This window comes from Crocodylus siamensis, chromosome 4 (assembly GCF_052110815.1).
Source record: "Crocodylus siamensis isolate JL-2025a chromosome 4, ASM5211081v1, whole genome shotgun sequence".
Classification (NCBI taxonomy): Eukaryota; Metazoa; Chordata; order Crocodylia; family Crocodylidae; genus Crocodylus; species Crocodylus siamensis.
The window spans coordinates 39328085-39355046 of record NC_143398.1 but is presented as its reverse complement, the minus strand read 5'-3'; the positions used below and the strand labels follow the sequence as shown (position 1 = coordinate 39355046).

Below are 26962 nucleotides of genomic sequence, written 5' to 3'. Positions count from 1 at the left end.
CATGGTGTCAGTCAAATCCATAAGGCATCCCTATTCATTCCCTCAGGCGACTTCTCAAGTCTCACTCTACCGTAACAAAGAGAGGAAACTAAATCTAAATAAGGTTAGGCAAACAGCATTTTGCTCACACCTTTCCAATGCAGTCGTTCTCATCGTCTGGCCCACAGATTCATGTCATCTCTGACCATGAGGTTCCCCACAGATCCAGGAATTTAACAGTGAGGATGAGGTGTCACTTTATCGACACTCCCCTGCTGCCAAACTCCCAAACCCAGGAGGAGCCCCACGGGCTGGATGATGTGGCCCTGCAAGCACGATCATGCCAGTACGTTATAGTGACAGCATATGGGGTCACTCTGCAGCTGGATTTAGCACACAGGATCAGCCAGTGCAGGATCAGGCCAGCATACCAGATGAGACCACGGGAAGGTTCAGACGATGCACAGGGTTGGATCCACTAGCTAGGTTAGTATTAGGCCTCAACTTTGACTCAGAAGGTCTAACAGAATTACATTTGTACTTATGGACTACTTCAAATAAGGCTAGGGAAAAAAAGTCAGCTGAGCTGTATCGAAGACTCAAATATTAAAAAGTAACAGCCTTATTAAAATCTTCTATTCAGACACAGAGATCACCATCTCCATACTCCACAGTGGTTAAATATTCATAATGGATAATGATTATTAAAAGATTTAGTAAAAGCACAAGGCAATTTCATCACAGAGAGAAGTACAAACTTATCTAGACAGAATAAAGAATTAATTCCCTCCTTCTTCCCTCCACCCCCAAAGAAAGGAAGGGCCATGTCAAAAAGTTAAGAATCAAAAATACAATAAGGATTTCATACCTCTAGTCAAGCTTCCTCATTTTAAATAAAGGAAGATGCAAAAATATTGCATGAAGTAGTCATAAGACAACAAACTCATGCGTCTCCAAGCCAGAACAACTGACTTCACCTCACCAGAAGATAAACAAAAGCAATGACTATGGCAGTTCCTTGCTATCATGCCTCATCTGCAAGTAGCAATATGCTATATGTAGGACAGGGGTACTCAACCCCCAGGCTAACCCGCACCACTCATTAGGCCTCAACTTTGAGTGGTCCCACCACGCATTTGGCTCATGGGCCCAGAAAGTTGAGCACCACTCCTACAGAAAGCAGTGTAGTGGTCCTAGCTCAAAGCTGACTTACTCTTAGCTATCAGTTATACAGTCCCAAAGATAAAGGATCCAATACATACCTTTCCACACAATAATAATCCACCTTCAGGTATCTCAGAAGCAAACTTTAAATTTACTGAGGATACTGTCAGCAAAATCTACCAAGATTAGCCAAGTAATCAATAATAACTCTAACAACATTCATAATTTTTTAATAACCTAATCTTTACTGGAAGCCATCCAGGAACAAGTGTCAGTTGCACTTGCATAATTAAACTATCTTCATATAAAAGCCACAATCAGGTTCACTGTTCATGTTCCAACCATATAAAAATGGGAAATATTGTTACAACACCATAATCATAAATCTTTAATGCAAAAATAACGATAATCTTTTTCTTATAAAGCCCATATTCAGTCTTCCTTGGCATCAATAGATTCAATGGTATTAAAAGGACCACAACATTAAGCTCTGCTTAATTAAGACAAGGGTCAATTTACAAGCAACGAAGTTTAGATTAGACAATGGTTTCTTAAACATATAATGCAGGCCATTTTAACTGTGGAGAAGAGTTCACTCCACAAGTCCCAGTTTTTCATAATACAAAATATATTTATTACAATTGGCTAATACAAACAACTAGTTTCAATGACTCAAGAATAAAAGTTTACAGAAAGGCAAATGCTGAAGTGCAGTTGCTGGTAGTGAGTTGGTGATAGGCATTTTAGTTTTACTACAATATATCCCTCTGTTTTAAGCACACTTGAAATAACTTCCAGTCTGGTTTATTTCCATCAAATACAGTACATTTATCCAAACAAGAGTGTGTACATTCAATATAAAAACATTTCCAGCAACAGTTACAGTCTTGTTCCCATTCACAGTATTTTCTTAGTGCAAAGCACTAAAAGGGCCAAATATTTCTCTCCATAAAACATTTTTACTCATGATCTCGTGATCAATATTTTTAGATATATTTTATACAAAAAAGTATATATGACAAAGGCCCCTCCCTAAATAAGGAAGTGAACCTGTATTAAAAACCATGGTATTTTTTCTGATGTACCTTTCAAATTGTGGCATGTGACAAATCACTAAACAAAATATTCTCTAAAAAGTGAAAAAAAAAATGCACAGAATCCTGCAAACAGCTTCAAGGCGGCAGGTGTGCTATTCTTTTACTAAAATCTTGATTATAAAATAGACAAAAAGATCAGTAAGAATTTTGCAAATTCTATCAAGTGAAGTGCTACCTAAAGTGGTAATTTACGGTCTTGAGAGAAAAAATATTCTGGGTTTCTCCCTCACTATCCTTCCTTTTATTAATATTTAATGGAATAAAACTAACATTATAAGAAGTGGTTGTGCATGGATTGTCTGTCTATAAAACATCAGCAAATATTCACTACCTTCATATTAACATTAGTGTGTTGATCTTTCAAAACAAAAATTGAAAAATTAACTGCAACTATCATTAAAGTGCTTGTGTATAATTTTTTTTAAAAATTAAAGAATAGGGGAATGTGGGTGTTTTTGTAAACTTCCTTAAATGTAAAGCAAAGGAAGGTTGTCCTATGAACCATGTACGAAGAACACATTGGAGATCTCTGCAGCAACTTTAGAACAGTGAAATTCAGTATGCCCAAAATGTGGGAAATTAGTCAAAATGAACAAACTGAAGTTATGGCAAATACTAAAAATTAGTACAATTTAGCCAATACACACTACACTGTTTGTTCTTATACATTCATTTGTAATAAATTTAAAACAGAACATAAACACAAAATAAAACTTTCCCAATACAGTGAATGTCACAGAGTTACAGAATTGGCTTATCAGAAAAAGCAGTATTAGGGCCAATATATCTATGGTGAGCTCTCTCAAGTTGATTTGTTTAATAAGGTTTCTTCCAAGAACACTATTTTTTTCTTTAAAGTATAGAATGTTCATTTTCTATTGTGTCAAAATTTCTGAACTGCATAGAGACAAGTGTAATTAACTACTAGTCTACAGGCACATGTTATGCATTGCAACTCAACTACCTGAATGTGTTTGGGAGAAGACATTGCCAATCCGACTGCTAACAAGCAATCAGAATAGTTATTAATTTATCAAGAAAAGAATAGTTTATTAAAATATTTCCTTATTTTTCTTATAGTATCATTATCAAGACATTAGTGGTTCTAACACCAAATTAAAGTCTTTCCACTCAAATAAACTCCAAACTTTCCATACAGCACTGAAGTCATCTGAGAAGAAATGGGAATAAATTAATATTCTGAGTTTACCAATACAACTTCAGTTTACAAGTTATACAACACAAGTAACTTAAATGGAAGGTAGCACTTCAAACTTCATCACCAAAGAAGGGAAAGCTTCTCCTCCTTCCCCACCCTCCCCCAACAAACTTACTGTAATTTTTTGAGCCAGGCCAGCTCAGTTTTAAGTTGCATTTCCTTTCATTCTGACTGGTTATCAAACCAATGAATCTACCCTCCCACCCCCAACAGTATCCTGCAGAAGCTGAGCCCATATCTAGTTGCTTTCAGGAAGAGAGCACTTCAAAGCTGAAGTACAGGACAAGGCACATGTACCTAGTTTTCTTTTCACATAACACATTATAAGGACATCTCTCTAAAGGAGAAATTTAACCCTTTATCAATGTCTATTTTTATTACAAGAAATGCCCCCTCAAAAATCTAAAATGGCCATTTATAGATTATAGATCATTTCCTTTAATAAAAGGAAAGATCATTTTAAAAAATAAAGACTACCTTTAATACCACTTGTCCTATAGAACAAGGCTATGGAAAAACCAGTAAATCACCCTTTTAAAGAAACCAAATTTAGGGCCAGAACCTGGCAGTTCTTATACAGAGAAGTTCAGAAAGACTCTCAGGATTGGGCCCTAAACCTTCATACTGGCAAGGTATGGGGGAATATTTTCCAGCAAATTAAAACAGAGAAGGAAAACAGAGTCTTCCCCGGATGGTCATTCTAAATTATATGCAGAGCTTTAATCTGTCATAATTCCTTTTTTTTACAAAAGCTATAACAAATACCTTAATATTTTGTAAGTAGCCTAAACAAAGGTGTTCATTAGCAGGACAAAACACTTGAAATGAACAAGTTCAAAGCTAATTTTAAATTTAAGACGCCTAAAGTAAACATAAGCCAATATAAATTCTTTTTTATAATATTAAAAGTTTACAAAAGCTGGCTCTGTGCAGCCTAATCATCTTATCTTGCAACTCCCTGCAGAAGAAAATTTAGAAATGAACTCATCTCCAAGCCACTGAAAACAAATGTGATACGCACATTACTCTTTCATCTCCTACACCATCGGGTCTACAGGAAAGTACATGTTCAGGCAACAAAGCAACAATAGCAGATTTGGGGTTGGTTTGTTTTTTGTCTTTTAAAAGGCAAAACACTAGCTGTTCCTCACCAGACAAGAGCTTTAGATCTTGTACTTCTGCCTTTGGTTTTGTTTTCTTCAGATGAATGAGATGCATTTGCCTTATGGGTTTTTTTATGATGTTCTAGAAAAGTCTTTCTGGCAAATGCTTTTCCACATTTATTGCATCTGTGAAGAGAAAAGTTTTTTGTCACTTTTACTTCAATGCCAACATCAGCTCCTTCATATTTTTTACTGGGCGAATTAGAGGTGACATCCTGTTTTGAACCAATCTGTTTTGCTTCATCCCTCTGAGGGCCTCTTTTTGTCACCTTATTTAGAACACAATCAATGGGCTTTTTTATTGCTCTGACTTCTAAACTTGCAGTTATTTTCCCAAGGTAACGTGATGACTTTTTATGAACCACTGTTATATGCCTTATCACATCACGCTTGCGACGTGTTTCGTAAGTGCAGAGCGGACACCTGTAGAATTTAACATAAATGTTATTTCCATCTGTGTGCAACTCAATGTGTTTTGTCAAATTCTGTTTAGAAGTAAATTGGCGTTTACAGAGTTTACAGTAAAGCTGCTTGAAATCAAAGCCAGCTGAAAGTTTTGGCTTCCTGGTTTTTTGCTTGCCACCTGCAGCAGATGGATTGGTTGATTTAGGGCTTTCAGTGTCTTGTTTAACTTTATTTTTCAGTGCTGACGGTGTGCTCTTTTTCTCATTTGAATGATTTGTTCCCTTTAATTCATTCTGCGGAGAAAGGATGATGGACGGGGGTGAAGATTCTACAAAGTCTGCTGGTTCAACTTTTACTTTTACTTTTATTTCTGTGCCATTGGCAGTATTATTAGGTCCTTTATCTCTTTTAGAGTTCTTTCCAGAAAGAGTTATCTTGTGAACAATTTGCATATGCCTTTTAAGCATTATTTGTGAACTATATTTTCTCTTGCACAGAAGGCATTTGCATGCAGTTAAATTGTATTCAGCCTTTGAAGACGACTTTTGTTTTTGGGTCTTAAAAGATTTTTTAGCAGAAACTGTATCCAAGAACAAAGGTTGCCCAGGTTTTGTAGCTATATCAGGAGTAATGGAATCCCTTCTTAATCCTCTATGAACTTCATCAAAATGCCGCCTTACATTGGCTTTTGTAGCAAATGATTTATAGCATACCGGACAACTCCTACCTAATGTTATAAGAACATTCTTATTTCGGCCTTTTGTAGAGCATTGGTTTGGTTTCTTTTTTGTTTCTATGTACTTCTTTAGTTCTTCCATTTTTTTTTTATGCACTTTTCTAATGTGCCGACGTACACTACGTCTGGAATGAAACTCCTTTCTACAAAGACAACAAATCAATTGGTGGCCAAAATCAGAATTTTCAGAAGAGTCCAACTCAGTATTTAATGGTGGAGGTTGTTCTTCAGGAGTAGGTATCACCTTGTTTATAACAGTTTCAGCAGGAGGTAAATCTAAATTTTCTGTATCTGGAACTGAAACAGTTTGGGGCTGTTCAGTGCTAGGCTCCTGCGTTTGTACTGGAGCTTGATCAGGGGTACTGCTAATCTCAGTATTCTCATCCGGGCAGTCGGTCCTTGAAACGATTTGAAATACAGCATTCCGATTTGTTTCTATTGGTTCTAGTGTAATTACATATTCTTGCTTGTCCACTCTTGGATAGATGGCTTCCAGGAGATCATGTATGGCTTGGCTTTGTTTATCATTTATATCTGGGAGGTCTAATAAAAAAAAAAAAAAAAGGAAGAAATAAAGGTTATTTTTTTTAAAAAAAAGACAGGGTAATTCTATTTCTATTTGTCTGCCTTGAATATGGGTTTAACCATTTTATTATGCACCCAAAAATAGGTTTTACAGTAAAATTCATGTTTCCATATATGGTAACTGATAAATTAACAGCCAGCCTACCCCAAGGAATCTTGTTTAATTCACAAATAGACCCATCACTCTTCCATTTCCAGGGATGAACTGCCTTTGAATAAATTAGTGATCATTTCATTATCTCAGAAAAGGTACTCTTATTTTACATATGTTTTACATGCATTTCCATATGGATCCTTTGGGTACATTAAAATTTAGTCACGCAGTTTAAAATTTATAGAGTTAGAATTTATTTTAAAGAAAGGCAGCAAGTCATCTATGAACTAGAAACAAAAATAACAGGATTCAATAATTAGATTCTATACATGGAAAATGTATACATTTGATATAATTTTCCAGGTACAGAGTCTAACTATTGGAGGTCTGCCCACTCCCACTGCTATAGTAGGGAAAATAAATCTGAGGGTTAGGGAGTCCCTTTGCCGTCTGAGCCTCCACCAACTTCTTCTCCTTGCAGTCCCTTCCTCCCCTCCTTATAGTCTGACCCTGCTAGCTCCAAGCATATGGAAGTGAGACGCAAACTTAAAAACACTTGAAATAAACATAACTGTAGTACTTTGCTTATGTGCAAGTTACTACAGGTATGTATAGACTTGGTTCATCCAGAATTGATGCACTTTACTTTTGGAAACTGCTGCAAGTTTTTGCACAGGTATATTCCATATATGTACTTTTAAGGAGTACTTTTGTACCTACTTTTATATAATACTTTTTTTATTTTGTGTCTCAGGCCAAATTAACCAAATAAGTTCTGAATTCTATCAAATAAGCAGAGCTCAATTGTTCAAGTCCATGTGGCACTACCACTAGCAAGTATCCTCCCTCCCAGACTCTTTAGCCTGGGGCTTCAGATACTCCCAAATCCAGGACAGGCATCCTACATGGAGACTGCAAGCCCGGAGGTCTAGAAGTTCAGATGCCCCCAAATCTCACTTGCTCTTAGGCAAAAGGTAAAGGTGCAAGCTAGGGATAAATCCCCCACCTCTATAAAAAATAAAGTGTATAGGTAAGATCCTGTCACTGGGATGCTATAGAACGCTCTCATGTGGGGGGGCCTGCCAGCTTGCAATGGACAAGTCTCCACTCTTAACTACACAATGCCATTCAAGATGATCTTGGCTCACAAGAGGTTGAGATCCTATATGCAAGCCCCTGTACGTGGGCTACACTTGACAGCTTGCTCCTAGGGCCATTGGCTGAGGACAAGTGAGACACGGGAGCATCTGAATGGGCCTGCATGAAGGATGCCTGTCGATGAATTTGGAAGGATGTGAAGCCCCAGGCTGAAAAGTCTGGGATGGAGGATACTTGCTGGTTGAAGAGCTGGTTTTTGAATGACTGAGTTTTATTTAGTCAAAAGGATTTGGAACTGATCTGGCTAATTTGACCTGGAACATGAAAAAATTATATTAAAAAAAGAAAAAAACCAAGCATGATATTAATCCAAAACTAAAAGGCTCTGGATTTGCCACAGAATTCACTGGGCTGGGTCCCAGCAGAGTCAACAATGTTTCAAGCCATGGTAACTCTAGAGCTCAGCACTGTTTGGTATGCATGTATACTCCAGACACCCCCCCAAAGGAGCCAGTGCTAATTAGCCCCCCATTCATGACTGGAACCAGGTGTTCTTGTCACAAGTCCTGCAAATACTTATATGCAATAGGGGCACGAGGCAACCTGGCCCTGCTCTACCTCATGGAGGGTGGGGCTACACTAATCATATGCAACAGGCCAAGAGGCGGCAACAGAGAGATTCTGAGTGAAGAGTCTGGGGCCCTGTTTGGAGATATTTGTCAGATATTTAAGGCTGGTGAAGACACAGGAATCAGTGGACATGGGAAAGAAAGGTGCAGCTCAACTGTGGGACAGTAGTGGAAGCTGAAACATATTCAGTGTGGTGGCTCCCCAACAACTGAAAACAAGTTAGTGCTACGACGGACTGCCCGCAATGGGCACTACCATATGTTATTCAGATAGGCTGCACTAAACTATGCTTGTGGTAGGTTCCTATGACATGTTTGCCCATTATTGGCCATGTGTCTTATAGTTATGCTTAGTGTGGGCTGCATTTAAATCAGCTTCATTAATGGTTTCCATTACTGAGCACATGCTGCTTTTCGTAGGAGTCTAATGATAGACAGTATATTTAATGTGGTTTCCTTGTTTGCAAATATAAGAGATGGGGCTTCTTCCAACATGCTGATGGGGTGAGGGGATGGAGAAGGAGGGGACTCCTCCTATATTAGAGTAAATACAGTATTATACTTCACCTTACTCTTCAAGACTAATATGCAGCTCAGTGGTTTTGCAACCTATTAAGACTTGAGAGACTCCCTCATTAGACTCAAGACATCCCTCATAAAATGCTAGTTTTTATTCGTTTTTTTTGACTACAAAAAAGTAACATAGCAATTTGCAAAGAACCCATCAGGTTAGAATGTTTTTAACACCGTGATTCCTATTTGAAATCTCTGGGTTTATCTCATGAATTGTGTTAGCACACCTAACAGTACTAACATTGAGTGGCACCTCAGGGCACTCTTGAAGCAATCTCAAGGGTGCGACACCCTGGTTAAGTATCAGTCATCTAGTTTACAGCAGTATCATAAGGAGACTAGCAGCATGGTATTTTCTATGAAGGAGCCCAATGTCTAAACTTTTCCCCCTAGAGCTCAGATTAACTGATCTTTAGGACACACTGCAAGGCCTACACAACCTCAAATTTCCCATAGGGAAATAAATTAATAGGTTATGCATATAAAAGAAGAATGTTATGTGTGGTTGATTGATACCCTCTTTGACAAAGAATTTTTAAATATATTTCAATAAAACAATGAACAGAGGTGTTAGATGACAGGCAAAATGAAATGTGTAAAATGTATATAAAATAGAAGTTAGAGGAGCATTTCCATAAAATAACAATCATATTTCATTTAGCATAATTAAGAGTTCCAGGTTATAACAAGGTATTTAAATCATTAAATAAATTAGTTATTTTATTAATGGAGTTTAAGGGGGGAATATTAAACTATATTAACATTAAAAGACTAGTGAATTGCCCATCAAGAATGACAGGTGGGAACATGGGGGGGAGCTTGCTAACCCTAACCCTCCCCCCACCACCCTGCAGCTGCCTCCCAGAGTGAGGGGGGGAAAGGGGGGAAGCTTGCCCTGCCATCTCCTCCATTTCCCTCAACCAGGACCCCATACTGCTGCAGCATCCAGGGAGCAGGGCCAGGGTCGAGGGGCAGGGGGGGAATCCCTGCTGGCCTCACTCCCCTGCTCTATCCCCACCATCACAGAGGCACCCTGTGGTGCCACCACCTCCTGTCCATAACACTCTTGGAGCACTCCAATTGGTTGTTTCAGTAACCAATCAGAGTTCTCCCAGAGTGTTACAATACCTTGCAATGGAGAGCTCAAGTAAGGAAGAGAATCAGGTGTTTTAAATATCTGTTCCATTTCTGTGGCCACAGATAAAACAAGATAATCATTGTCTCCAACCCCCAACCACCACTACCAACCCAGTGCCAAACGAGATGCATTAGAAATTGAACATATAAACCAACTACTTCAAATGCTATTAATGAAAAACTCCTGGTTAAGTTACTCATAGGAATACAATGCTGGTAGAAGCCTCACAGACTACCAAGACAGTCTCTTGGGTCTGCAGAAAATCATTTGTCCAACTGGTCCACAAAAATGTTTACCAGTCTTCTATATACCACAGCCACCAAGCACCGGATGTTTAAAAAGAGCCTCATAATGAAGCACAAGAAATAAGCAGGATAGACGCAAAATACACCAACAATTCTTCCTGACACTAAATCAGGCGAGTACCTAAAAACACCATTCTGAGTACCCGAGTAAGACCCAGAGGCCACTGAAAAAATGAGAAATATCTTAGTACCCCATCCAATGTCAGGATGGTACCACATCCAATGTCAAGTGTTTCAGAGAAATTTGGAGTGGGGGAACCAAACCCAAACCCATCAATAGTTCTCCGCCCCCCCGCAAAAAGCTACTACCAAATCCATGATATAAAATAATTAGAGCATGTTTTATCTTGAAATGTTATTTCGTCTCAGGTAATATATCAATCAAGGAAGGATAAGGGACTACTGAAGTGAAAGGACAATGCTGATAAAGGAAAACTAAGTACTGTACAACCTGGCCTGGAATAAGTTTAGGCTAGAAGTTTGAATAAGTTATCCAACAGAGCACTGAGGTTCTGAAACAGCCTTCCAGGAGGTGGAGGGGAGGAAAGGGGGAAAAAAACCAAGTCAAAATCCCTTAATTGGTTTTAAGATAAGAGCTTGATCAACTTTTGAAGGGGATTATGTAACAGGGTTGCTGGAGGCAGCAGGAATGAATGAAGGGTGGTCAAGGTTGGAATGGTTTTGCCACACCTTTATCACTACAAAGCAATTGCTACAGAACCAAGAGCCAGTAACAGTTACAGTAACAGTGTAGCAAATGTGGCTAGAGGCTTTGAAGCCGCTCCAAGCAGGCATTAGTCCATATTCAGAGTCATTTCATTCCTATCCTTTCAGAGAATGGAATAAATAAATTAATTCCTTTGCCAGAGAGGCTTACCCTCCTCATTTATCTATTTTGGCAGGCAGCCAGGACTGCTTCCTATGCCTTAGCCTTATTCTCAGATAGCTTTGCCCCCTTTTGAGCTAGATTGCTGTTATCCTTCTTTGGTTGTATAAGGCAGTAAAGACTAAGACCTTCCCTTCTCTACCAGACCTGCAGCTAAGCAAGGCCAGGGGGGTGTTTATTTAACGCACTTTTCTGTTCATTCTTTCGTCAAGTTAAATCCATTAATTAGAGAAATTTGTTATATTCTGGGAATACAATAAGTAAGTGCTTTACCAATGTACTCAAACATTAAATAAGATCAACCTATCTTTGTTATTCCCATTTAGTAGCAGGCACCACAATTAAAATTTCTGTGTAGAATAATCTTCCAGCTGACTGAGAAAGCAGAAATAAATTACTGTTTACACCCATTTTGCATGCTACTGCTCATCAGTAGGTCAGGGTATTATCATAATATGGCAAAACCTGGATTTTCTCATTAAGGAGAAAACCATGGGAAACACTGGGTTTCCTCCTGCAGGGTGGCAGAATTCTAGCCTGCAAGGGGCTGGGGCCAGCGGAGGGCTCTCAGCACGGGGCGCCATGTGCATCTGTGCACATGGCCACCGGGCAGCCTGGAGAGCAGCTCCCACAGGTAAGTCTGGCAGTGGAGGGGGAGGGAACTCAGGCCTCAGTGAGGGAGGGAGGAAGCTGGGCAGTGCTTTGGGCTGTGGGCCAGAATGCCCAGCCACAGGGCCTGGGTGAGGAGTAGGACAGAGCCGTTGGCAGCTCATCTTGGGGACAGTAGTAGAGGGCAGGCTCCTCCCCACTACTTGCACTCCTGGGGAGGGATGGGGGGCATAGGCCACCCAGACTGGTGCATGGGGTGGAAGTGGACTGCCTGCTGCAGGCTCCCCACCCTCCTACCTTCTCCCTGGGGCTTCTGTGGCCTAGGGAGTGGAACCCAGTGTGGCAAGACAGAGCAGGACCGGGAAGCTTGATGCTGCCGGAGCAAGCCCCATGCCACCATGGTGAGCTGTGCCCCCTCGCTGCTGCTAGGAGAGCAGAGGGCACCTCGCCGTGGCAGTAAAGAGCTCCCAGAGACTGCATCGAGCTTCCCTGCCCAGCCATGCTGGGTCCTGCCCACTGGGCTGTAGAGGCCCCCAAAGGGAGGGCAGCAGAGTGGGGAGCCCTGAGCTCTGCAGCAGGCAGCCCACATCCTCCCCAGCCTGCCATGGGCTCTGTTCCAGTTTTGCCATCCACTGAGCTGGGGAAAGGGGGGGCCAGGGCTCCACATCTGTTCCCTAGCTCCAGCTTCCACAGCTTTCTGCATACAGCAGCTGGGGCTTGGGCACTGCTGATGCCCATGAAGGAGGGAGTGGGAAGCATACAGCTGCCAGGTCCTGTAGCCTTGGCAACTGGGGCCCCTCTCTGGCAGGGCTGGCGGGGGGGGAGGCAGGGAGCTGCAGGCCAGGAGGGAGGAGCTTAAGCTCTGAAGTGAGGGGCACTGGCAGGGACAGGAGGCTGTGTGTCAGAAGAGAGGGGTACTGGCAGGCCTGGGAGGGTGTGGGGCACCAACAGGTCTGGGGAGGGGCTGTGGCTTGGGAGTGAAAGGCAACGGCATGTCCAGGGCACCAGCATATCAGGGCTGCTCAGCACCACAAAGCAGTAGGGCAACTACTGCAGCTGGACAGGGGTCCTGGTGAGTGAAGGGGGGCACGGGAGCTCTGATTTTCTATGATAAAAAACCCAAAAAGCAAACACCAAAATATAAAGGTATTCAGAATGTATTTTATTATAATGATTGAGGCACAAGTAGGCTTCCAAATTGCTTAAAAACTGTAAATATATCAATAAAACATTGTGTTGATACCTATATAATGGTGCTTCATTTTAATTGAGAAAAAATAAGGATTTGGGGTTTTTTAATCAGATAATTTTGGAATTTTATCAGAGCATTTGGGATTTTTAAAACACAGAAAACCAGGATCCCTGTTATGGTATCTGGCCTGTATTCCCAGCTCTGTCACTACAACACTGTGCAAGTCATTTTTTTCACCCATCAGGTTCCCTCCCACACTGTCTATACAGAATCCTTCAATTATCATTTGTCTGACACAAGGGTTTTAAAGGTTTTACACAATGATCCGATCTCAGTCTAATAAAATCCTAGCATAAAATACCCCCAAATATTTGTAAAATCAAGATCCAACTTGAATCATATTGGTTCCCCACATTTTCTGTACAAAATGACTTCTATTTATCACAAAGGAGTTTCTGACATAGAATATGTCTACAACACAAAACAGAGGGATGATACTGGAACACAGCAGCCTAATATAGATAGAATAATTAACTGTAGCAAAAAAACAGCAGCACTGGCTTCAGCACACACTAGCCAAAGGACAATTATCTTCAAGGACCCTCATCTAATCGCTCACATGAGCTAAAACTTGTTCTGACACTTCTTCACTGGTTTTACTGGATTAAAACTAGTACATGTTACAACAACATCTTAACTTTGTAGCAAAGATTGAGATCAAGAGAATGATTCTGGAGTGATGAACCAGTAAGAATGAGGTATTCATTGCTTTTCATTTTTGATCCTCTAATTTACCTAGTTAAGATTAATTGCATCTTGTTTCAAATATATTTTCATATAGAACAAAAAATGTAAATTCTCTCAATTCTAAAATTTAATATTTCAGTGAACAAAACTTACTGTCATCCATCTGAAGACTTGGAGGACAATAAAACTTTTTATGAGTAATTAAATTTGGTAGTCCTCTGAAGAGACTGCGGCACAATTTACATTCAAAAATGGTGTCCACATCCTTTAATAAGATATGCTTAAGTTGTTTAGTTCCTGGAAAAAAGAAACCAAAAAATACACTTAAAATCAGGAAAAGTTTTAATGCTAAAGCATAGTAAAACTCAAGTCAAAATCGCATTTCCCATTTCACTTTTAAATTTATTACACAAGTTCTTGGTTTGCCTATTAGAAAGGGACTGGGCTGAAGGTAAAATTTTCAAACACTGACTTTAGCGTTAACAGCAAAAGGACTATAATGTAGGCAGTTTATACTACAGTATTGGTAAATAAGATAACTTCCTGTCAGATGCAGAGAATGAAAAACAATTTAAGCCATTTAAGTAAGTTTATAACCCCCTTTTCTTCAAGTACCTCAGCATGCTAAGGAGGCACTTTTACTGAAAAAGAAAATAATAATAAGGCAAGTTTCAGGAATGTAAAAGCACCTGACCTAAGCTTAGTCTTGTTGCACTAATACAAGAAAATAGAATTTGAGCCTCTATCACACTTCTAATCTCTAATGTCTTCCCCAGTGAAGAATACTACAAAAAAATTTTAACATTTATTTTTGAATCCACACTTTCTCTACTAAATCAAAAGCGTCAATACAGTCCATGGGCCAGACGTGGCTCATAAAGCCCTATTATCCAGCCTTCAGTGCTGTCCGTTGAGTCTGGCCTTGTGCACCACATACACGTACATCGCATGCAGGGCCAGACTGACCATGTGTAATGGATCCAGGACCATTCCAGATTAGGCCCACAAACCACCTCCACACACTGGATCTGGCATACAGGCCAGTCCAGCTTGGGCACCACATGAAGCGTGCACCACAGGTCACCCCCACATGATACATGCACCACATAGGGGCAAAGCTGATATGTGCTACATGCAGTGTCCAGGACTGCAGAAATCTCAATCATTACAAGTGAAGTTGTTTTGGGTAAGGATGAAGTGGACTATTGTGCAATATCTTGCAAATCTGAGTGTGCTCCATGTTCTTGAATGTATTTTAAGCAGGCAGCTACGTTTCTTGGTGTGGGATGTTACTGTATATCCACAGTTAGCAACCCTTCCTCCAAAAACACCATAAACACAGCTATGCACACAACGATGGCCTCTCAATACACCAAACACCTTTGTAAGCTACCTGGAGGAAGAATTTCTAGAAAACTACATCATTAAGCCTTCACTCTACCTGTGTTACACAGATTATGTTTTTATCATCTGCACTAAACACCTGGGTACTTGGTTCTACTTTGCTGTGCCCTGCTCTGCCTGTATGTCATGCCCCCTGCTGGGCAGACAGATGCGAGTTCCCCCTGCCTCTCCTCCCAGACCAAGCCAACTGTGGGCAGCTGGAAGTACTGTCACCTAGTCCATGAGGTCCAAGGAGAGTCCTTGCTCTCACCAAGTTTGTTTACAACCCCCCTCCCTCAGCCCAGGACACACAGTGGAGTGACTGCAGACTCAGTTGGAGAAGCTATTGCCCTAATTCAGCCTGACGCCAACCTCCCAAGGAGGGCTTTCCCAGCTTCTGTGCTGCTATTTCCAGCTCCATGCTCCCCAGCTGCGGCATGTGTGCATCTTCCAGCTTCTGGGAAGCAGCAGCAGCAGCATCAGACATCAGCAAACTATGTTTGTACCACTGACACTGCTCCCCACCCCCGCACACACTCATTTTTGTGGTGTAAGATAAAAGCTTACTGCCAATTTTAACCCAGAAAAATGTGTCCCCCAAGTAACAAAAGTTTGGGAAACTGCATGAGATGCTTAACCTGTCAGCACATCTCCACTGCTACAACGCTCCCCACAATGAACTGATTAAAAGGCATGGATCCAACACGTGCCTTTCTGAAAATATGATATAACTGATCCAATACACCATACACCCTCATGGTAACTATGTGGAGGAAACTAAACAGCAACTACATATCAGAATGAACTCTCATAGAAAAAAATGTAAAGGACAGACATGTATGTATCAGTAGGAGCACATTTTTCACCATCTAACAAACACATTTAAAAGGCAAACCTGAGAACAAAAATCTGTAAACTGCCAGGACACTAAGAAACAAAGACTGAACACCAATATAGTGTCAAAAAACAATAATCTATCCAATTTCTGAAATTCTTCCTAAACACATGAGATATTAATGATCCCCTTCCCTTTTGATATGTCTTCATCTCACAGCTGCTTTTCGTCTGCTAACTGGGAATTCCCCCTCCACACCTCCAGTTGCACAGCACTCAGCTCTTATTCATAGTTTCATAGTCTCTAGAGACGGAAGGGACCTAAGCAGATCATCTAGTCCGACCCCCTGCCATGGCAGGAAAGAATACTGGGGTCAAATGACCCCAGCAAGATGTTCATCTAACCTCCTCTTAAACACCCCCAGGGTAGGAGCCTGCACCACTTCTCTTGGAAGCTGGTTCTAGACCCTAGCCGCCCTTACCGTGAAGTAGCGCCTCCTGATATCTAACCTAAACCTACCCTCTGCCAGCTTGTGACCGTTATTCCTGGTCACTCCTGGCGGTGCCCAGGGGAACAGTGACTCCCCCAATGCCTGCTGATCGCCTCTGACTAGTTTATAACAGGCCACAAGATCCTTACTTTCAAGCTGTCCTTGCTTCCCTCCTCAGATGTGATGAAGAATATCTTTCATTTGAAAACTTATCTAACTGTATTCTAACCATGTAGCTGGTCCAACAAATCACCCCAATAAATTTTTCCCTCTTGCTTAAATCCTGGACCATAGCAGGTACAGTATCACTAACACTACCATAGAATAACCTAGTATTTACAGCTTGTCCAAAAAGTGGGCAACCAGGATTTTAGGCCCACCTCAGCCTTAGCTTCAGCTTCAAACCTTCATCTCCACCCTCCCAGAAGCATGCTTTAACCACACAGCTAGAGGCAAGGCTGAGATGGAGGCATGCTCCACCCATCCTTCTTGAAGCTGGGTCAGAGAAATACAAGATGTGTCAAGACAATAAATTAAAGAGACAGCATGACTCCCGAGCCCCAGGATTGGCAACCTGTAGTCCACAGGCCAGTCCCAGCCTGCAAAAAAATGGACCTGGCCCACAAGGACTACACCCTCACCCTCACTCCATTTACTCTCACTGCCAAATTTGGCGCTCTCCACTGGCAATAGGAATCAGCAGCACTCTGTGGCAGTGGTAAGCAGAGGCTGCAATAAGGGGCTATGAGATCAGCCCTCTACATGGACCAGGAAGGCACGAGAGAGAGAATCAGCAGCCACAACAGTGACTAGGTCACAAGCTGTGTCCCACCATTCTTAAAGATTTGCTTATCAGCACTTATAAGAAAACAGTTCACAAAACAGCTATGCTATTAATAATATAACTGTTTATTTCCAATTAAACTGAATATTCATAATACAACTGGAGCAACAGCCTGCAACATTTTTGTGCAAACCCATATAGGGTACAGAAATTTAAAAAAGAGAGAGTTCCTATGCCCAAATCAAATGAACAAATTTATAACTTTATTCCCCATTTCAACTCAAAACTGAAACTACCAAATTCTTCTTTGTATTCGTCACCAATTTTAATCCTTCTGTACAAAGATTCAACCTGGATATAATAATATTACAGATATTATAAAAGCCTTTGTCTGTCTGTCTGTCTGCCTGAAACAACTAATCAGAGTTGCTTCAACAGCATTCTGGACAGGCAGCAGCGGCACACCATCATGACAGCAGGGACAGAGCAAGGAGGCAAGGCCAGTGCTGCTGACTCCTCCACCCCCGGCCCTGCTCCCTGGAGACAGCAGCAGTGACAGAGTGGGGAGGCGAGGCCCCATACCCGGAGGGGGATAGGAGGAGCGGGCCTGGCCCCAGCCCTGGCCAGGGGGAGCAGACCCAGTACAGAAGTGGGGGAGGGGGGAGAAATGGGCCAGTCCCTGAAGCAGTGGTAGGGGCAGGTGGGAGGAGTGGGCCTAACTCTAACCCTAACACTTCACCCCCTCTCGTTACTCTTGACAAGCAATTTGCTCGTTCAATAATTAAAGGTTCCAATCACCTGAGAATTTTATTTAAAGTCAAAGATAGACATTCAGGCCACATACAGACATTCAGTTTCTCCTGCAAAGTCACTGCTCTCCCAGGAGAAATCATGACTCTACAGATGTTCAGGATTTTTCTCGCAGAGCAAAAATGGCTGCTCCGAGAGAAAAATAACCTAAGAATAACTAGGGCTTTATCATTCCCAAGAGAGTTTCTTCTAGGATAGCAAATGTACATGTTCTCGTGCGAGAGAAGCCACAGCACAGTTCTCCAGCACCCAAGGATGCTTTGCTCTACTCCTCCCCTTCTCCCCCCACCCCTAGCTCCACCCCAGACACTGCTATTCCAGTAAGCCAGTGTCCAGTGAGTATGCTGCTCACTGGACACTGCTACTCCAGCTGAACAGGGAGCGGAATACAACCCCTTGACAATGCCAAATTGTAGCGAGGGAATAGATCGACTCTGAGCAGCTTGGGTCTTAGTATTTGAATGTCTGTTCAGGTATCTCCAGGTACATTTTTCTACCAGGAGAAAAAACCTGAGAATTTTCCCAAAAATCAACTGAACATGCCTATGTAGCCTCAGCCACTACTGCTATATACATTCCCTGGATACCCAAAGCATATATAATCTCCTAACTTGTGGCATAAGCATCTTATATTTGGGAATTCCTTTGCTTTCAGGTAGTAATAGCAAAAGAGCATTCTACAAAGGATGACATTTAGCAGAATGTCACTGTGATAACAGCTCCTAGGAACATAAGTTTTTAATGGCCACATTCCTGTTTTAAAATTTTACTTTGTAATTATAAAAATAAGTGCTTTGAAAAAAAATACTTGTGAATCTAAAACAATGAAGTTTGCTTGCCTGGTAGCAAGTTGTTCCTAAGTTGTTCCTGGACAGTCTCTTTTTCCCCATAACTTACTTTCTTCTTTGATCCTCTCTCTCGACTGGGTTACATCATTTTTCCCTCCAATAGGATGAAGCATGTAGTTAGCGTACAAATTTGCCATTAATTAACCTGATGTATACTTGTGTGCTCCTGATCATCTTCTAGCCTTCTCTGTCTCTCATGCACAAAAATGAATGCAAATATCTCCTAGAATTACACTTGCACAGCCTTCAAAAAATTAAGTATAATTAAGAACAGTAAAAACCCAATAGAATTAAATTCATTAAGTGACTAAATAAAAAAGAAACACCCGCTTCTCTTTTGGCTTTCCTCAGCACTCTCATTTATAGCTGTTTGGTTTATTTTTTATGATTCCAGGTATTTAGTCCATCTTGTCTCTTGGCCAGATTTGGTGCCAACGAGTGCCATGCCAATGGAATAATTAAGCATCACACTACAATGCAAGATGAATGACTCTTCAAATTTCAAAAAAAATGACACTGAAGTCAGCACTTGTGTCCCACATCAGGTATACTGAAATGGGCTGACAAAAACTGTTATCACCTCTACTATTATCAAGATATTCACCAAGTTGAAATAGAAACACAATCCAACAGGTTCCACCTAGGCAATTTAAATGCCTTTAAGAATCGTTTCCTTTAAAAGTTTAAATTAAAATTTCTCTCAGTATCTTTCAGCAAATCCAAGTTTTTTCAATGGTGACTAGTTAAATAATAGTGAAAGGCCTCTTTCTTTCTACTTGATTTTCCCAGGGCAAATGAATGGAGATGTAGTGGTAAACCATGGATTTATTATGTGGACATTTAAAGAGTGAAAGAGTTGGATGTGCCAAAGAGAACATTCTGGAAGTGGCCTGGGGACATATTACTTGAAATCAGTTCACCCTGCTACCAGAGGACACTCCAGCTAATCTGCTTAAAGTGTGAGATTGGCATACACAAGCATGAAGCCCTATCCCATCCAAATGTGCCTTAAAACGTCACAGAGGATAGATTTCACATCCCAATTTCCTTCTGGTCATTCATATTAAAAGCAAATGAAGGGAGAATATCCACTGTATAACAGAAAACCTGAAGGAGCCAGTTCAGTTATGTAGAAGATAATTCACTGAAATCCTCAAAAATCATATATGCAGCTCTATTCCTACAGATCAAGAGGGGGGGAAAAAAAAATCTCGTAATATAGATACTGGTATTAAATAAATCTCCTGTAAAACTCTCATGATGAACTGGACCACTAAGATTTTGTACTCTGAAATATAGAAATAAACAGGTGCTTTGATCCATTACAAATGTACCTGAAATACATTACATTTCCTAATTACTCATTTTGTGAATTCTCACCCAGGCACTCAGTTAATACATGAGTGTCAGGTACATATGTTCATTGACATGAGAAGCAATTGGAGACAACCACATACCATCTTACAAGTAGCACTATACAACAGTGCAATTATCTATGTAACAGTGGAAACATTCAATGAAAAACACAGCAAGCAAAGATAAGAAGCAGTTATGGATCCCAAGGAGAACTTACAGCCGTGAAATAACAGCTAGCCCACAACAGCAGTTTTTATGAACCTTCCTAAGCAAAGCATATTATTTTTAAAGAAGTTTAAGAACGTTGATGATGTAGAAGGGCCTGTGTCTTTAATACCTTGCATAAAAACATTTTTAATAAGAACTAGCGATCTCACATAAGTGCAGTGCTTAAAGTGTAGTCACAAATACCTTGGAATTGTTTGTCGTAAGTCAGGCTTTACTTTACTAACATACTTAAAAACAAAGAAAGAACTCCATAAAGCCCCAAACCATTCATACCTGATCGAAAGCACTCAATAATTTGTTGAATACCAGATTTTGATGTCTGCATAGGTTGCTGTAACAAAGGAGGATCACCAGGTTCCAACATATGCACTACGAGACATGAAGGATGACAAAGCATTAGAGAAAACTCAGAACACACAGAATCAATACCTGAAGCTGGCTGAAAACCAGGACAGTATTACTGTAAAATCGTTATCTCTTTTCCAACAAAATGGTTTAAAAATGATGACTAACACTATTCACTGTAACCTTTAAATGAAGTTTGTGAAAGCTGTTGGAATTCTTACTACCTCAATTTCCTGCTGCTAAAATGAATTTCAGAGTACTGTAGTGGGTTTTCCATCAGTTTCCTAACATATACAGTATATTGCAAGATTTTTTAAGTTTCACTTTCAAAACCTTATGCATGTTTTAAGCATGGATACAGATAATCACCCTCTATTTTATATATTTCCATAAATCTGACTCACTAGGGATTTCCTTCAACTTAGACTACATACTTTATGAAACAGTCAGTTAGGCTATAAATAAATATTAAAAGAAATTAAGCTACTGTTTACATCAGGTGTGCTCAAGCCCTAGTCTGCAAGCCAGACCTAGTCCCTGGCACCATGTTTTCTGGCCTGCAGGGCTCTCCCACGGATCCATGGAGAGCAATTCAGGCTGTCGCCCTGCACGCTACACTGAGACAGCACGGAGCCTGATCCATTCATCAGACCCATAGGGCCAAAGCCTTGAGCATCACTGGCTTACATCAAACACAAGAACTCAGCTGAACAAAAAAGCTGGAAACGCCAAATGCAAGGCCCAGCATGTGTACTGGGATATCCCAGTACCTTTGATAGCAGATGTCAAGCCTTACACGAGGACTGCATTCAAACCAAAAGCAGAAATGATCAGAACAAAGTACACATATATTTAAATAAATATGTACAGCATATTGCCTTTAAGATGACAGACTCAGGACTACCTTGTAGCATTAGCAGCCTAGAAACAGATTAGTTTTGGTCACTTTCAAGGTTTCTTCTGGTCAGTTCCAGGAACGATTAGCTCCCAACAATTTCAAAGCTTCTAATGGAGGCCCTTTGACAGCTACTTCCCCTTCAAGATTTCTGGTCCCAATTATTATGCAGTTAAATGGAATACAACGATATTACAAAGCAGAGATTGGAGCTGAAAGATGCCATGCATGCACATGGTTTATTCACTTACCCAATATACAGATAATCAGTATTTATAACAAGTTCAGCAACAGGCCAAAAGTTAATATTGATACTGTTTTTCAGTTAAACAAATCATGCCTTTATCTGATATCAATATTGGAAATTAGTATTATGCCATTTTAATTCAATATTAATACTACGTCAAGGCATTCTTTTTATCAAGTACACTTCAGAAGTTATACTCCACCTAGAAAAAAAGCGCGTCTTAAATTTAACTGAATCCCACTTTATTCTTTGTAAGCTTTATCAAAGCTGACTTATGGACACTAATAACAACATGATATTATGCCTGTGAATATCAAGTTAAAATAGCAGATAAAGCTACAGCTGAATCTTCTACAGACAATATACCTTATCAACATAATTAATTTTGTGTTTTAAAACTTAGTTCCTGAATGGTTTGTTTTCAACTGATTTTTCCCTTCCAGACAAAAGGGAAACCACATGTAAGATAAGCACATTTATAAATAAAGTAACACAATTTTTTCTCATCAAGACATAAACAACATAGATACATTTTAAGGAAAAATTTGCCTTAGTGATGCAAGGTTACAAGCCAATTCAAACTGCGGAAGACTTAAGAAAGAAAACAGCTGAAGAAAAGAAGGAAAGAATAAAAACTCCACCTAACTATGCTGGCATAATAATATACTGATACATGAACGCATAACAACCATTACAAATCAGCTAATCGCTTGGGGATCTCCTACACAAAGACATATTGTACCCTACTACCCTACTTGCCATTCTTCAAAAAGAGGACACTTCAACTTATACACTGCCCCTGATGTGCAAGTGCCACACCCACTGACATCAACACTTTCACATGTCAACTGTGTATAATGCATAGTTGTTAAATTTAAGGCAAGAAATGTGTATTAAGTCTCTCTTTTAAAACACTGATGTAACTCAGAAGCATTCATTTATAGAGAACCATTTCTTCATTGTCAAGACTATACAATCTATTCTTCCCTTCAAACTTTTGTAAGCTAACACTACCAGTCAGCAGACCCACACTCCTGCTATTAGTTTTTGTTTTGTTTTTGAACAACTAAATTTGTCAAATATAAACACAAGCATCATGCCAACAACTTTACAATACGCAAGAGACAAAAGGAAGCAGAAACAGAAGACGAGACAGATTTAAGTTTTCAACTATAAATGATATATAAAATCATTATTTAAAAAAAAAAATCACTAACAAGATACAAACCTTATTTAATACAAATAAACAAATGCACATTTGTTTCTTTTTCCTGAAAAACTATGAATGTTCATGGGATAAGCAGGTGTAAAATAAATATACCTAGATCTTATGTGCTGGAGGCTGGAAGTGAGAGAAGAACAGAGGGGGGAAAAAGTCCTGGTCATATCCAGTTCACTCTCCGTTTCAGCATCTGCTCTCTGCCACTGTGCAACAGAGGATACTGGGCAAGATGGACCCACAGCTTGACCCAGTACATAGTAGTTATGTTCTTTAAAATATTTCCATTTGTGAACTTAATTGCTTACAAGGGAACTTGAAGCTTTGGAAAACCTTGGTAATTTTCAGGCATACAAATGTTGCTTGCTCTTAAGGTAAGAACATAATAAGGGCCACTTACTGGGTCAGACCCTAAGTCCATCCAGCCTAGTTGCCATGTCACACAGTCCGCTGGCTCCTTGGATTGGCTCAAAAGCCACTAGGCACTGTCAAGAGTGCTCTGCTCAGTGTCCCCTCAAGGCAAACTAGTTATTAACCTTTAACTATCACTCCTGTCCCTGTTTTGTTATAATTTGTCCCAAGTAATCAGTTGCTGCCTTTCCAGTAACCTCCCTGTTTAAGAGAGGCTAATAGTTTATCTGGTGGGCTTAGGCCCACGATCCCTGAAAGCAACAAACAGGCCTGCGTCACACAGTCCACTGGCTCTTTGGACTCATTCAAGAACCAGCAGGCACTGCCTGGTGTGCTCTGCTTGGCATCCCCCCTTGGCACATTAGTTATTAACCTCTGACCACTGCTGTCCCTGTCTTATCATTGGTCCAAAGCAATAGTTTGCCACTTTCTTAGTAGCTTTCTACTATGAGGGGGGCTGGTAGTTTCTCTTGGTGAGCCTTTAGCCCACGAATCCCCAGAGTAGCAAACAGGCCTACGCCACACAGTCCACTGGCTCCTTGGACTTGTTTACAGGCCAGTGGGCACTGTCCGGTATGCTCTGCTCAGCATCCCCCCCCGCACACTAGCTTTAAACCCCTGACCATCACTGTTATGTCTTTAGCTGTCCCAAGCAATCAGTTGTTATTTACCTGGTGGCTTCCCTTTCTAAGGGAGGCTTACAGACTTTTCTTGTAGGCAATGGCCCACAGCGCTGAGGCAACAAACAGGCCTGCATCACGCAGTCCACTAGCTCCATGGCCTTGTTCAAGGGCCAGCAGGTACTATGCGGTGGGCTCTGCTCAGTGTCCCCCCCCCCGGGTGCACTACTTTGACCGTCACTCCCATCCCTATTTTTATTACCATCTGTCCCAAAAAATCAGTAACATTAAGAAAGGGGGCTTACAGTTTACTTGGTAGCCTAGGCCCTTGGTTCCTTTTGCCATGTTAAGAGTCCTGTGTCAAATGGTGGCAGAGGGCAGATGAGGAAAGGGAGAGCACACTGCACGTGACGCCTGGGTTTTTCCTCTACTCCTCTCCACCTTGCAGTCTCAGAACAGCAGAGACCTCCTATGCATGAAAAAGGGCAAATGCACCTGACAGCTTGCAAAAAACTTTGTTCTAACTATAGATTTCCCTCACCAACCACGGGGTCAGCTTCCTGAAGGTTCCCGTGGTTGGCAAAACTGTGCCTGGCAAGACAAAAGGCTTATGGGGAAAAGGGCAGGTGGCGGGCTAATACGCAGCCACGGGAAACCATGGTTACTCAAAACCGTATCCCATTTTGACTACCACCATATATAGAATACTAAGTGTGGATACTCAAAACCATGGCTGGTGAGGGAACCTGCACTCAGCTGGTCTAATAAAAGGCACCACACCTACCCAAAGAAACCTGCAACCTCCAGCATCGACATCTAGACGTCTCCATGCCCAAACCTCATCTCCAACAGCACCCGATGCCCCTTTCCTCCCACAGCCACTCCAATCCACCCCTTGAACCCTGGCACTGCCAGGTCCCACCACCTCTGTAGGCGAGGGAGCTTCACAGGTGGAAAGAAAGAAGCGTTTCCCCCCCCTCCGCGGCGGGCACCCCCTGCCAGCTCTGGGGAAGCAGCCTCCCTGCGGGCAGCTCCGCGGAGCCAGCCCCGGCCCCTCCAGGCCCGTCCCAGCCGCACCTGGCTCGCAGCATCCGTGGTGGTGATGGTCAGTCTGACAACACTTGTCCCTCAGCGGCATTTTCCGCGACGCCCCGTCCGCATCCAGCAGCTCCGTCCTGCGGAGGAAGCAAACGCGCCGTCACCGCCGGGCCCGCAGCCCCGGGGCAGGGACTGGGGCAGGGGCGGGGGAAGGGGGAAGCGGCAGGTGACAGCGCTGGAGGAGGGGAGGGGAGGGGAGGTTGCCGCCCCCTACCTGGCGCGGGGGGAGGGGCGGGAGTGGCGGCCTGTCCCCCCCGAGCACGACTGGGCGCTGCCGAGTCCCGCCGGAGCGGAGCGGAGCGGCAGCCGCTGACCCCGGAGCCGGATGGGCGCGGGAGCAGGAAGTGACTGCGGCAGCGCGGCGGCCCAGGGCAGTGGCACTGCGCAGGCGCCGCGCACTGCTCGCGCCTCGGCGCGCACCCGTTCTCCCCCACCCCGCAGGTGCAGGCGGGCGGCGGAAGGACCTGGCCCGCGGGGCCGGGGCGCCCAGGAGAAGGCGGAGGCGTTTCCGCGAGCACTAGAGTCGCGAACTAAGGAAGCGCGAGGAAACCCGCGGCGTCATGACGTCAAATGTCATTTTCCTTCCACGCTCCATGACGTCAGGGCATAGGGGCTGTGACTCGCCGGGCGGCAGGGAGAGCGCCGGGCGGACCCGGTCCTGCAAGGGCGAGAGGACAAGAAAAGCTTTCCTTTGGAGAACGGAGATTTCGCAACTGCCCCCCCCATTTGGCACATTGTAATAACGTGTTAGTTTGAAGACCGGCTAAAGAACATGTTAGTTCTTTTTTTAGACCGACTAAATAGCGGCAAAGAAGTTATTTTTGCAAGCAGCCCACCTGTAGCAGTGCACATACCTTTTTTTTTTGGCTGCTATTTAGTTGGTCTAAAAAAAGATACTGCCTCTACCCAAAGAGTTTGTCCACAACGACAGAAACACACTTGACTAATGAAACAAATGCAGCTGTCAGATAAGAAGGAATCACAACTCGTGGTAGAGGCAATCTCTTTTTTTTTACACCAACTAAATAGTGGCCAAAAAAAATAAAAAAAGCTAATTGCACTGCTACAGGTGTCACTATTTAGTCGGTCTAATGAAAGATACCGCCTCTACCCAAAAAGTTCTTCGGCCTCTGTGGTTAAGCCAACACAGCTACAGCCTAAATCCCTTTCTTGCTTCCTCTTCAGGTCATCTTCAAGGCTGGCATTTGCAGCTCAGGGCTGTGGGAAAAATCTAATTCTGCCCCTGTGGAAAGGAAAGAAAATGAAGGCACTGACAGGAAGCTCCCTTTGGCGCCTCTTGCTGCCACCTGAAGACTGGCTTTGTTAGGGCCAACCCATCCTCACCACCCAATAGAAAAATATGTAGAAAACCATGGCAGTCAGGTCTGGTTTGGCTACTGACAAAATCGCGTCTTTGAAAAAAAGTTAATGGTTAAAGTTTTAGACCAAGTTTTGGAGGTGTGCCCAATATTAACAGCATAATGCGCTTGTGATAGATGCTGTAATATTGTACTCAATTTAACTGCAGGATAATTGGGACTGAAAATGGTGAAGGGTAAGGAGCTACCAAAGGGCTTCCATTAGAAGCTCTGCAATGGTTGGGAGCTAATCATGTAGCAGAGCAGCTCTGGAGCCAACTAGAAAATGCCTTGAAAGTGACCAAAATGAATCAGTTTCCAGGCTGCTAATGCCACTAAGTAGTGCCATGCTTCAAACCAGATGGCATGATAAACTGATTCTTTTTCATCCATCTCTGGCCAGTATCTTCTATACA

General features: G+C 42.0%; 1 protein-coding gene across 1 annotated transcript; it reads right to left on the bottom strand.

Annotated features, from left to right (window-relative positions):
* Positions 1 to 1386: 1386 nt before the first annotated feature.
* ZNF800 (zinc finger protein 800) lies at positions 1387 to 25538 on the bottom strand. The gene is made up of 5 exons (XM_090042155.1): positions 25403 to 25538; positions 25168 to 25265; positions 20627 to 20722; positions 13773 to 13916; positions 1387 to 6306 (listed from the first exon to the last, which is right to left on the bottom strand). The coding sequence occupies exons 2-5, from the start codon at positions 25226 to 25228 to the stop codon at positions 4607 to 4609; spliced, it is 2001 nt and encodes a 666-aa protein (XP_089898281.1). The 5' UTR covers positions 25229 to 25265; positions 25403 to 25538; the 3' UTR covers positions 1387 to 4606.
* Positions 25539 to 26962: the final 1424 nt, after the last annotated feature.

What these genes read in the sequence shown, in the direction of transcription:
- ZNF800 (XM_090042155.1), bottom strand. Translation starts at nt 25,228, where the DNA reads ATGCCGCTGAGGGACAAGTGTTGTCAGACTGACCATCACCACCACGGA. An exon ending in CCACGGATGCTGCGAGCCAG is followed by an intron (nt 20,723 to 25,167) that starts GTGCGGCTGGGA and finishes CATGTCTCGTAG; the next exon opens with TGCATATGTTGGAACCTGGT. An exon ending in TATTGAGTGCTTTCGATCAG is followed by an intron (nt 13,917 to 20,626) that starts GTATGAATGGTT and finishes TCTTTTTTCCAG; the next exon opens with GAACTAAACAACTTAAGCAT.